Raw genomic sequence first — 13,244 nt, 5'->3', positions numbered from 1 at the left:
TAAGGAAGTAGGGCTAAATACAGGCAAAGGTTAGCCTTTGACTCTTGCAGAGTCCTCTCTTAGTAACAAGAATACCTGAATTGTATAAAGTAAAGCACAGATCCAGTAAGTTGAGGATGCAGGAACTCCTCTGTGGAGTCTGGATGTTAACAGGCATCTGCTGCACAGTGCCTATTACTTACCCTGCTGGTCAGTTTTCCTCCCCAACTAGAGCCATCAGCTGTCTTGTTTGTATTCAGTCCATGAGTTCTTTAGAGGAGATGGGGTTTTAAAAGTTCTTCACCCTGTTTCTATTTGAGCTCCCCAGGCCCTGGATATCTGGCAGAAATAGCCTCTTTAAATCCCAAGAGGTAGAAGCTCACTTGTGCTTGAAAGAATAGTAATCCTAACAAAATCTCTATTTTAGATGTCAAATATTTACTTTTAGCTGAATTATCCATTCATTGAGAAAACTAATAATACTTTGCTCTTCACAATGTAGCTTATCAGTGAATCCTGATATATATTTTATGCAAAACATTAAAAGGTGGTTACTTATCTTTTCATTTACCTTTTTTTCCCTTCATGTTCCTGCATTCCTATGTTTTGAGATAAGGTGAACAAAAGTTCTCCAACTGCTATCTCTAAGCTATGCATTGTAATACCTTCACTGTGTTCTTTCTGATTCACTCCCTCCGAGGTGAATGGTCCCAGTCTTTTTAAATTTCCTTCAGACAAGGGCTCTTTCCAATCCCTGATCTTGTAGTCAGTTGTCATTACCTGTGTCATATAATGAAGCAGCAGTCACAGTAATAACTCAAACAATAACCCCTCCAGATCTGGTGTTCTGTCAGTGCTGGGCATTAGAGAGACCCTGAGTGCAAACACAAGCAGTGGAGTCCCCAAGTGCCAAATGCAGACATACCCAATATACATTTAAAAACTAATAATTAAAAAAAACAACCCAAAACGCTGTTTCAAAATAACTGCTTCGTGTCCAAATGGAATGAGAATGAAATGCGGCTAGCAGCCTTGTGACTGTTGTGTTGTATAACCAGATAAAAAGTGCTTGGGATTTGTGGATTGAGCTTTTTTTCATTTGTCTTCTAGAGGTCAAAGTCTACTGCAAGCAGTGACCAATACAATTCCCTGTGTAAGTCAGGCTGGACTGCCTGTGCCTCAGGTTCTAACAGGGGAGCTTGTGCAAGAGCACCTTGGTAGGTGTTTGTGTGGATTTCTCTGTGGTCCATGTGATGATTCTAGGAAGCAGGAGGAGATCCAGAATTGTCTGAAAGCCAGGATTCTTTGAAATCCTGGAGAAGTAATGACGAGAGATGTGGCTGGGGCAAACCTGATACCCTGCCTCCCATGCTGCTCCCTATGTCCAAGAAGCTGCCTCCATTTAATACAACTGCATTCTAGTACACAATTTTGCATGCAGATGAGGGCAGCAGATGTTACTCATGCCTGTGTGAACACTTCAGTGTTTTTACAACAGGGATGATCCTCGGAGTGAGCCCTGTTAAACAATGGATGCACCGCCAGAACTCCCACTGCTTACAGCCATTCTGTTACAGCTGGCTCCAAGCACTTTGAAGGATGGTCACGCCATCCTTCTTTGCCTACTCAAGGGGATTGACTCATAAATATGAGCAAAATAAAATTAGATGGCTTAAGTGGCTGCAACCCCAGCTGTGCCCCCACTGCCCAATTCCCAGAAGGTCATCCCTGCAGCCAGGCTGGCTGTAGAAGGCGACTCCTGAGCTGCTGTAGTGACAGCCCATTCTTCAGGGTGTTAATATTTGTCTGGCTCCTCTGTGAAACAGTTTAGGAAGCTTAACCAGAATAAAAATGTGCACTTTTCCATCTGAAGAATTATTTTTTAGTTTAATTTCTCAAATGGGCTTGAGAAGCAGCAGCATTGCTGTGAGGGCAGGGCCGAGAGAGATGACCTTCCCTTTTGGGAACAGCCATTACATCACTTTTGCTGCCACACAGAACTGTGCCCTATGGTTATTTTTGGTGCTGGACTGCCTTAATTTTCTGGAGAGTGAATGAAGGATTAATATAGTGTGCTTACGACATTTGGAAACTAAGCTTTTAGGAAAAAAAAATCATAATTCAGCATGTACTGAGGTGGAAACGCCTAAATTGCTAGGGATGAGAAAGTGTCCTGGTATTCATTTCTACAATGCAGCTAAGGGTTAAATACTTCTTGAATTTTTTGGGGGTTTGCTGCTTTTTAAGACCTCTAACCCAATGCCTACTATCCAGCTGCCTCTAGAGAGAGAAGTCTTTAAAGAGACCAGCTTTGTACCTATAAATAATGTACACAGCAGAGTACAAAAATGGAGTCAAGGAGAAGCTCCTCCTTACCTGAACTGCAGCAGCTCTGTGAGAATAGCTGTGGTCAGGCTGTGAGCAGCACTCCTAGCCTGTCATCCATCTTGACTAAACTGCATCTGAGAACTAATTCTGAGATTCCAACACTTGAATATCAACTGGTAAGTCACAACTGCCTTGTACTGAAACACATTAGATGCCAGCAGTCAAACGTGGCAAGGTTTAAACAGTGTGGTTATAATTCTACTTGGAACTAAAGGTCTGCTGGAGTGTTTTGTTAAGTTGGATGTGTTGGAATATGGAGAATTTCGCAAGTCTGAACCCCTGCTATAAATGAAAACACTGTGGCAAAAAAATGTAAATAAATGCCACACATACTCTGTGTAAGAGCCCTTCCCAATATCTAGAAATACTGTAATTTTGGTGTTTCCCAATTTTGAGTTTTAAACAGGAGACAGACACATGAAATGTTACAAACCAAGCATTTAATTTTTTTCATGGATTAATTTTATAATTTCACTTTTAACTTACCTGAAAACAGTTAATGGAAACTAAACGTAGTGTTTTAAAGAGGATTACCTTTGAAAGGAAATAATTTGTTCTTGAAAAAATAACCTCAATAGCTTCCCAGTTTAACTGCATTTTAATATGAACACAAAACTCATCCTAGATCAGACTCTCCAGGAAAACTTTCTCATGATTCCTGTAGTTGATTCATTCCTTGCTGCCTTAATTTTGCAGCTTTAAATGCAGGTTCTCTGCAAAGCCATCCACTTCAAAGCTTCATAAAACAGAGCTTTGAATAAATTACTGAGTTAGAAATTATACTGGCCGTGCCTAGCTTTGTGCTGGGATGTGGGAATACTTGGCACTGGGTGTGGAATTCCAAGGAAAATTGCATCTTTGCTGGCTTGCCAAAGAGCAGTAAGAAGGAAAACTGCTGCAGATGAGCTGACACGGAAATCTCCAGTTTCCCTTTCCAGAGAACACATCCTAAAGAACTGTTGAATATTAATACACAGTAGAACTGGTGCAACACTGGGCAAACACTGGGATTAACAGAAACTATTGCTCCTGGAGGGGATGTGTCCCAGTGTGGCCACAGGGCAGCACTGCCTGCTGGAACTACTCTTACCTTTAAAATGCATCCCTGTGGAATCAGTGGGAAGTGGGGAAGGCCTCCCATATGGGGACACACCATGTTGGAGTGTGGGATGCCCATGCTTCCTGTGCCAGGCTGCATTATTTTGGAATTTTTTCCTCTCTTTTGCATGCTTTAGATAATATAATACTGATAACATGACACTTCTAAGCAGTGATATATAGTTGCTTTGTATTTCACAAAGAGACAGCCCACCTTCCTCTGCATTCAGATTTCTGGTATGTGTGTGTGGAGACGATTTGTCTATAATTGTTTGCTTTCTTCAGAGTCTTTTGAAGTTTAAAATCTTCAAGCCAGCTCCCTATATTAAAAATAAATTCTTCTAAGCCACCAATAAAATGTCAGCTATGATTAAAGTCCAACTCCTCATTTTAAGACTTGTCTCCTAAGCATTGTGAGGTCAGTCAATGAGTCAGCATTTGTAAGGACCAGGACCGTTATTGTTTGGGTAAAGCCCAAAGTTCATCATTGCTTGCTTAAATAGTATCATCATGTTTTAAATTGCTTTGCATTGTGCTGAAAGAAATGTAAACTGCAGGAATGATTTGGCAGAGAACTTGTGATATTTCAGGCACCTCAAATCTTGAAAAAACCCTCTGTATTAATGTCGAAGTTGGTATTTCTGGTAAGGAAAAGCTTTACCTTCTGTGTAGTAAAGAGGAAAGTGAAGTGGGAAGCTGTGTTTGAGGCATAAACTTTCAACTGTGTTCTCTTAAAATAAAGCTTGGGAACTGTAAAATCTACAGACAAGGGCTCTTGTACAATGCCAGAGTCTGATAGGGCTTTTCTATTTTTTTCTATTATTAACTTTGTTAATTAAAATAGTGAAAAAATAGAACAAAGCATTAAGCTGCAAGGAAAAGCCTTGAGAAGCAAGTCCATAGTATTTTGAAGACTATCTGTGAAGCCCATTTATGTTTTTTGTGCACATTAATTGTAACAGTCTTTAATTACATGAACACATTTTTGTCACTTTTCTCCGTTTGCTGCAGTCCACACTGTTGGGACTATTTGGAGGCAAGCAATCACACCAGAGCTGCAAATAACTTGGAGCAGAACTGTGTCCCCAGCCAGTGTCAGTCGAGGGTCTCCCCACGACTCTCTGCCCTTTTCCTACATTCCTAATTAACTCCTGCCTCAGTTCCTCACTGATCCATACAACCCCAAACCCCTTGTCTCAGTGCTGTCTGGAGATTTGGGCCTTGGTGTTGAGGAGGGATCCAGGAACAGCAGTTGAATGTCTTGCCCTCCCGCAGTAGAGGGTGGTCGGGGCAGAGGCGGGAGTTCAGGTCATTTCGCTGTCACCACCCGCCCCCCTGGGGATAATCAGAGATTGAAATTGTATGAAATCTATTGCAAATCCTGTCAAGTTTCAAGAGTTCTCCTTACACTCTCGGGCTTCCCCATCCACCTCTGATTTTTCTTGTTAAGCGTCAGTTAAATCTCCATTTCTTCTCTTGGAGGTCGACAAGTGCATTTGTTGAGCCCACCTTTCCCGGGCCGGGCGGGTGCTGAGCACGCCCGGTGGCGGCTCCGTGCGGGGAGCGGCGGGTCCGCCCGGTGGCGGCTCCGTGCGGGGAGCGGCGGGTCCGCCCGGGCGGCTGCGGGTGGAGCCCTGGAGCCGGGTGAGCTCCGGCTGCCGCGGAGCGCTGCAGCTCGGCCCGGCAGCGATTCGGGGCGCTGCCGCTGCTCCGCGCTTTCCGCGGCTGCTGCTGGAAGCCCGGCCGCTCACGGTGTCCACATCCCTGCCCACATCCCCTCCGCGTGGCCTTGGCTGGGGCTGTTCCAACCCTGTCCGCCTGCCCCGGGGCGCGGTTCACCCGCTTCATGACGGTAAAACGCGGCTTTGCAGCAACCCGCGCCGTCTTCCTCCCAGTGACCCTGCGGTGAAACCCCCCCGGGGCCGCACGCCGCTCCCCGCCGGTTAAGGAACACCCCAACGGCCAGGGCCGGGGACGGAGGCGGCTCCGCCGTGGCCGCTCATTCCGCCTCTGCCGCGCTCGCACGGGGAGGGGGCGAAGCGCGCCCGCCCCGAAACAGCCCGGTCCCTGGCAGCCTCACCTGCCGCCGGCCCGGGGAGGGGGCGGCCGGGCGGGTCCGCGCTGGCCGGGCCGGCTCTCCCCCGGCCGCGGTGCGGCGGGGCGGGGCGGGGGGCGGGCGCGGCGGCGCCGCTCGCTGATTGCAGGGCGGGCGCTGCCAGTCCGCCGCCTCCCCCGCGCCAGCCGCGTCCCCGCGCCGGAGCCGCACGGCCCAGCAGCGAGCGCCCAGCCCGGCCCGGCCCCGCCAGCCGCCCCCCATGGAGGAGCAGCCCCACCACCACCATCACCACCACCACTATTACTACTACGGGCACCACCACCACCACCCGCAGAGCGCCTACCTGCCGCCGCCCGACGGCCGAGCCCAGCCCAAGCCGCCGCTCCGCCACGAGCACAAGCACGGCGGCCCGCAGCACACGGAGGCGCCGAAGCGGAGACCAGGTTGGAGCGGGCAGCGGGACGGGGCCTGTGACCTTCGCGGGGCGGCGGTGGGGCCCCCCTCTCTTCCTCCTCCTCCTCCTCCGCCGCCGCCTCCCCCGGCCCGGCTCGAAGCTTCTCCGCCGCGCTGGGGCCGCTTCCTGTCCGCCATGTTGGGGCTGCGGGAGCCGCGGGCCCGCCGGCACCGCCGCCCGCCGGCACGTGGGGCCGGGCCGCGCTGCCCCCGCCGGCCGGCCCCGGGGGCACGGGGGGCGCGGGGGGCGGCCGGGCCATTGATGAGCGCCAGGATCAATGAGTCACAGCAGGCAGAGGGGCCCGGCCCGGCGGCGGCGGGAGGCGGCGCGGCCCGGCCCGGCCCAGGGCGCTCGGCCGCCTCCTCCCCGCCGGGGCCGGGGCTGCGGCCCCCGGGCCGTGCCCAGCCGCTGTTGGCCGGGCGGCAGCGCCGCAGAGGCGGAGGCCGGTTAGCGGCGCGGGGGTAGCCGAGCCCGGGCAGGGCCGGAGCCCCCGCCGCACTCGTGAGGGGCTCCCCGGCTCCAGCAATCCCTTGGGGGGGCGAGTGCGGGGTCAAAGCGAGTGCGTGGCCTCCAGCCGGCCCGTCTGTCGCCTACTTTTTTTTTTTTTCTTCCCTTGAATTTTCCTTTTACATAACGAGGCGGGAGGTGGGAGGGGGCCTGGCAGCAGCAGAGCGGAGTCGGCTGTGCCCCATGTGCAGCCTGGGCAGGGGGGGAGGGACCTGATCGGGCACACGCTAAAATAAGTTACCGAGCAAAAATAAGTTGAAAAGTCATTTCACTGTTTGCAGCGTGCCCAGGGTTTTAATATGTGCCTAGGCTGGCATCCCTCCCTTCCCAGCTCCCAGACGGTTTGTGAGCTTGCCAGAGCTTCTTCACCTGTTCTTCTTACCGTCCTGGTTTTTTCCTCTCCCCTAAATTTTGGTTACTGCACCTTCGTGCCCAGGCCAAGGCCAGCTGTGCCAAATGTTGATTTGGAGAAAACTCAGGCAGCTGAGCTGTGAATGCTTGAGAATTGGAACTAGAAACTGCTGACACACTGACTTACTGAAATGGATTTTGTTCTTCATTTTATTCTTTCACTCCTCATCTGCAGTGGTCTTATGACCACTCTTATTGTTTTGTTTCATTAACAAGTGGTGTCAGAAGTCTTGAGTCATACAAGGTCAGCTGTAACACTCTGCTCTTGAGAGGGCTTCCTCTTCATGCTATTCTGAAATACTTAGAGGATCCCACCGTTATGGTTCTCTCTGGGGTGAAGTATTTATGGTTAATTTTCTTGACAACGTATTTGAAAGTTATAGTGGAAGTTGTGGTGGTTACAGATACTTGCATGTAGTAAAATCCTTTTTGATCCCCCTCGGCAAACTCAGTTGTGGAATTTCTGTAAAGATTCCTACAAGGATTCCTGTGTTCCCAACTCGCACAGAACTTGAGCTGTTACATCTGCCAGACATCTGAGGCTCCAGGATGTGAGGGTAACAATGATTTTTAGTTACAGCAGTTAATTTCAACAACATCAGCAACAACAAAAACATTCTTCTTTCAAGCTGGAGTGTTGCCTGCTCCAGTTGTTGAGGGACTCCCTCTCTGCTGACTCCGTGCCACCGTGGCTGCAGATGGAGCCTTAGGTGGGTCAGTGGTTGTGGGGGATGTGAGGCTTTGGGAAGGAGGACGGATGAGTCAGAGGAGCGGCTGCAGTAGGAGGGATCCCTCTGCTCGGTCCGCAGCTGGAGTGTGTTTGTTGAGCAGGGCACTGTGCGCTCTCCCTGTCTCTCACTGGGGCTCTCCAGGGCTTCTCTTGGGGCTTTAGGCAGGGTCCTCGAAAGCAGCAGCCCTCTGGCCAGAGATATTAAAAAAGGAGAAAGCCAAGAGGAAGTTGAGATGGGTCAGTGTGGACTGTCCTGGGTTCCAGCTCTGCTTGAATTGCACACCCAGTATTCACTTCAGAACTATAAGGCCCAGAAATGAACTTCAGAAGGAAAGAGGAAAGCTCAGTCTACTGCACAATCTCATGGTTTTAGGAGTTGAAGCCCTCAGCAAGTACTTTATTTCTTGGGTCCCAGGCTCATACCAGCTCTCCTGGGGACTCTGAAATACTAGTTCTTCAGTGGGCAGGAGACCCATTGCTGGTGGCACCAGAAGGGTGCTTACAGGGATGTATTTCTTAGTTCTATCATCTTTTCAGTGCTAAAGAACATGTGTAGGGAGGTGCTGGTTGCTATCTCGAAATGCAGTGAGGAGATGTGGTCACATTTTTTTTCCTCCATCTTCCAATTGGATTTGCATGTGTCCTTTTGGAAATACTGTTTCTTTTTCCCCACCCCTTTACTGAGGTGGCATTTGGGAGGAGGGTGGGGAGGAGGACTGCTGGTGTTGCAGGCCCTGGAGCTGATGGAGATGATAGGAGTTCTCCCTTGTTCACAGTGTGTATCCTGAATTCCACAGATCTTGTCGCAAAAGCAGTGGATCCCGCTGTCTTGAAGCATCCTGGGAATTAATTTTTTCCTCTCTGTGACCTGGAAATAGTAGCTGATGAAATAGCTCTCCAGGTTGCCAGTGATATTCAGTACAGTATATTTTCGTGACATAGTATCTGTATTTTCGTTTGCTTTGTTATGTTATGTGGATGTCACTCACTTATAGAGAGTCTGGTCCTTCCTGCTTAACCCTTCTTGCTGTGGGTTCCAGCAAATAAATTTATGCAGCTTTACCTCAGAGACTAGACATTTTCCTATTTTAAAAATGTCTGCATGAGGAAACTGGATATGTTTGGGGCTGACTACAGCTTTCTGCAATGACAAGTCTAACATTTCACATTCTAATTCTTGCATTTTGCTGTTTTTGGCTTCCCTCTAGGCTACGGAGAGCTAAATGGTAATGCAGGAGAAAGAGAAGTGTCACTGAAGGGCCTGTGCTCTGATGAAGCCACCGCTCCAGGATCCAGGGTACCCAATGGCAGCCAGCAGCTCGCAGATTCTAATGCCACCCCAAAGCAGACTGTGAAGGCCGGTGCTTTGGGGAAAGCTGGAATCAAAACCAAGAACTTCATTCAGAAAAATAGCATGGACAAAAAGAATGAGAAGTCCTACGAAAACAAACACAGAGAAAACCAGTCCTCAGACAAGCCAGAGGGAGTGTCTATTCCAAACGGCGTGGTAACAAATAATTCCAGCTACATCACCAATGGCTACGTAGGCAAAGGGGCCGATAACGATGGTAGTGGCTCCGAGAGTGGATATACCACGCCTAAAAAAAGGAAAGGCAGGCGCAACAGTGCCAAGGGCTGTGAGAACTTGAATCTAGTACAGGACAAAATAATGCAGCAGGAGGTCAGCGCACCAACCTTAAAACAGGAACTTGAGAGTTTCAAGCCTGATTATAGTGAACAAAAGGGGAACCGAATTGAAAATACTAAGCCTGTTTGGAAATACGAGGCTGGGGCTGGTGGAGCAGGCCGGGGAAAGCCTGGGCTCGGGGATGTACCGCGGAAAAACTCTGATGCCAAACCTGGGATTAGCAGCAAGAAGTTTGATGACCGGCCCAAAGGGAAGCACGCATCATCGGCTACATCTAAAGAGGATTCATGGACCTTATTTAAACCACCCCCAGTTTTTCCAGTGGACAATAGCAGTGCTAAAATTGTTCCCAAAATTAGTTATGCAAGTAAAGTTAAAGAAAACCTCAACAAAGCAGCTCAAACCCCATCCACGTCATCCTCATCATCTTCATCATCTGCTGGGGAAACTCAGGCCCAAACATCAAGTCGACTTTCCCAAGTCCCCATGTCTGCTATGAAATCTGTCACTTCTGCCAGCTTCTCGAACGGGCCCATCCTCGCGGGGACCGATGGAAGTGTGTATTCCCCAGGGGCCCAGCCACTGCTCTCCACTGCTGCTAGTACTGTACCATCCACCTCCTCTGAGGCAGTACCCCAGGACATGAGTACAACTTCGACAGCCCTCGAACAAAAGAAATCTGGCCTTTTTATCTACCCTTCAAATATGCAAACTGTGCTCCTGGGGACAGCCCAAGTCGATTTCCCTTCGCAGACGAATCAGCAGAACCTGGGGGATATCTTCCAGAATCAGTGGGGCTTGTCTTTCATAAATGAGCCCAGTGCTGGACCTGAAACCGTTGTGGGGAAATCTGCAGATAATCAGTTAATGGAAGTGACATTTCAAGGGGAATATCCTGCCACTTTGGTTTCACAGTGTGCTGAAATCATTCCCTCAGGAACTGAACAACCTGTGTTTCCTAAGGCTTATGAGCTGGATAAACGGACTAGCCCTCAAATTCTTAGTGCTATTCTTAAGCCTGGGACTGCTGTTGAGGGTGGTGTCTTAGCTTTGGAGTCGCATCACACAGGTGACCTACAAAAGGCAGACACCGGTAGCCAAGGTGCTTTAGTGTTTCTTTCAAAAGACTATGAAGTAGAGAATCCTCTGGCCTCTCCTACGAACAATTTGCTAGCCTCCGCCAAAGAACAGAGGTACCAGAGAGGCCTAGAAAGGAAAGATAGCTGGGGTTCTTTTGACCTGAGGGCTGCTATTCTATATCACACTAAAGGTAATGGCTTAACTTGCTGCCTAAGGGCGTTCTCTTCTTTTTTTTTTTCTTATTTTTATAAGTGCAATATTCTAACTTGGTATGTTCCTTCTAGCAATTCTAATTGTTTTAAAAATTACTTTTTTTTTTTTTTTGCTTGCATATGTCTCATGGCAATAACGGTCTGGGGAAGTTACTCAAAGAGTTGTTTAATTAATGTTAAGAGGTATTTGTTTCTGTGTTCCCGTGGACAAGGAGGAGTGATGTTGATAGGGATGATACTTAGCAGGTCCTCGGCATTGGAAAGAGTTAAATGTGTAGGTTCAGCTGCTGTGTTCCAGCTGCACCAGGTGATGTTCTGTCACTGTGAAGGCTTCATAGTCTGTACTCACACCTCTGCCACCAAAGTGTTGCAGCTTCTCCCCTGGGCAGATCAGACCATGAAATCATGGCTTTGAAGGAAGAAAAAGTTATTCCTACAGCTGTAGGTGTGATTTATTTTTTTAAGTGTGCCCCATACACACTTTTTCCCTGCCCTTGAGTATTATGGCAACAGCAAGACCAATCTTTTTCTTATCTGCTCCTCTGTAAGCTGCAGATGGAATTTTTACCTTGTCTTTGTAGGCCACATCTTTCAGATGATTTTACTGCTTTCATGGAGTCCTTTGTAGTCCTTTTTTTTCCTGTTTTTTTTTTTGAGATTGAAATGACTCAAACACGATTCAGACACTTTAAAATGGGAAGAAAGAGAGGGAAGCATGTGGGGTGGCTTTCTGCATTAGCCTCAGCCCCAGAAGCTCTGAGGACTTGGGGCAGTTCTTGGCTTTTGGTGCTGGCTCAGTGTTAGCAGGAGCCTGGTTGTGTGTTCCCTTTTGTGTCACCGTGTTATTTACTCACTCTTGACCAACACCGGGGCAGTTCCTTTTTTTGACCCCCTTCCCTCTCCCTGCACCTCTCTACCCTGAAGAGAACAAGGCGATTATGCTTTTTCTGTTTACTATTCCACATGTATATAGGGATAATGTCTTGTTCCCCTCTGCAGAGGGTGAGTACTTGGCTTTGGCAAATTTGCTGTTTTCACCCACTGCAAAGTTCTTGAATTACCACTTCACAAACTCTGTACAGCATAAACTCGAATGCCTTCGTGTAGTAATAACAAGCCCAGTCATTTAAAAATCATAACTCCAAATATTTTTTCCAGGTCATCTCCCTCTCAAGACGTTAACATTTCAAGCTCTAGTATTCTTGAGAGCAGTGTTCATCAGTTGATTTTATCTGGGTCCTCTGCCTTCTGCTCAGTTTATTCCAGCATTAAAGCAGGCTTTCTAGTCTCATTTTTTGTGTCTACTTGCAGCTTAAATCCCAGCTTCCCATCAGAAAGCATAACATGGAAGAAAATCCTCGGTGATATTTTCCTTAATTTTGCAAATATTCCCTAGGCTTCTGTTTTTGTCAGCCTGAACTTGTGGAAAAGCAGTTGTGCTGCCAGCAAGGCTCATCAGCTCTCCCATTCTCACTTGCTATGAAAGGCAGACCTCAGTGAAACAATAGGAACAACAGGAAAATAAAGAACACTCCCATCCCATGTCCTCTCAAGGAGGTGTTAACTTCAAAGCCTGGCTGTGTTGAGCTCTTCTAAACACAGGAGTTAATTACATTTGTTGGCAAGAATGGCCACGTAAAGTACCCGTTAAAATACTGTTCTCTGCTCTTCTTCTGCATGTGAATGGTCTTGCTTTGAGCATCCACAGAAGCACCCTCCTGATGGCCCGGGGATACCCGATCCTGCCCCAGCACTCATCTCTGCTAATTTCTTTTTCAGGCTATGTATGTGCCATCTCCAAGGTGTTACTTAGGGGTAAAAGATAATGCATGTTTCTAATCAGCATTGTCATCAATGCAGTGATGGTGGGCTCCAAACAGCTTGGGCTTATCTTTCTCCTATTTAGTGTTCCAAAGCTATTGCTGCTTTACAAAGGCATCAGTCCAGGTTTTAGTACTTCTGTAATGATGGTGGGTGTTGCATTTCATCCTTGGGGTGATTGGATTAAGGAATGTTTGGATGCCTCATGGCCGTGGTCCTGCAGCCTTGGCTCACCGTGAGCTGTGAAATGGCTCAAAAGCAGAGCTGCGGGCTGTGTCTGCAGGGCAGCAGTGCGGGGGTTAATTCCCACACTGCTCTCTCCGTTTATCTTGGGCTGTTTTCCTGAGGTCCAACTCCAAGCCAGCCAGTTCCCCTGCAGTAGGAAAAGAACGATTTCACTCGGTTCCTTTTCACAAGCTGCCTTTTCCTCCTTGCTCGGGAGAGCGTGTGGGTTTGCCTGGGTCGGTGTTAGGGCATTCCGAGCAGTCAGGTCCTCCCACTGTTTGGTTTTAATTTTGAGAGTCGGGTGAACTTCTCCCTCTCAGATTGATCTGTTTGCTTTTGAGCAAAGTCTCGGTAGTTTGATCTTTGCATCTGCCCTGCCCTTGGGGTTATGAACACAAAGAGAAACGATCACGGGACAGGGACAGGGGTGAGTGTGGAGCACTCTGGGGTCCTGGTGTGTGCCCTACCCCATGTGCAGTGTTTTAGTGCAAGGATGAAGCTCTGGGGGTTGCAGAGAAGAATAAGCTCTAGTGTGAGTGGTTGCAGTGCTTTGAATGTCACAAATGTGTACTTTTTTTTTGCACTGTTTGTGCCTGTAACTGTGACCAGGTTGTGTGGATCCTCATCCTGGACTG

The 13,244-nt window shown here is 48.4% G+C and overlaps 1 protein-coding gene across 2 annotated transcripts in view; it reads left to right on the top strand.

Moving 5' to 3' along the window:
* The first annotated feature begins 4,501 nt into the window (after positions 1–4,501).
* The window catches only part of NUFIP2 (nuclear FMR1 interacting protein 2), an 18,298-nt gene continuing 9,555 nt past the window's right edge, over positions 4,502–13,244 (top strand). For both annotated transcript variants that reach the window (XM_063402661.1, XM_063402660.1), the window contains exons 1-2: positions 4,502–5,964; positions 8,832–10,541. In XM_063402661.1, coding sequence (XP_063258731.1) covers positions 5,781–5,964; positions 8,832–10,541 — 1,894 coding nt within the window. In that variant the 5' untranslated portion in view covers positions 4,502–5,780. The remainder of the gene's footprint in view (positions 5,965–8,831; positions 10,542–13,244) is intronic.

Source organism: Prinia subflava, chromosome 8 (assembly GCF_021018805.1).
Source record: "Prinia subflava isolate CZ2003 ecotype Zambia chromosome 8, Cam_Psub_1.2, whole genome shotgun sequence".
Classification (NCBI taxonomy): domain Eukaryota; kingdom Metazoa; phylum Chordata; class Aves; order Passeriformes; family Cisticolidae; genus Prinia; species Prinia subflava.
This window is presented reverse-complemented; position numbering and strand designations above follow the sequence as displayed.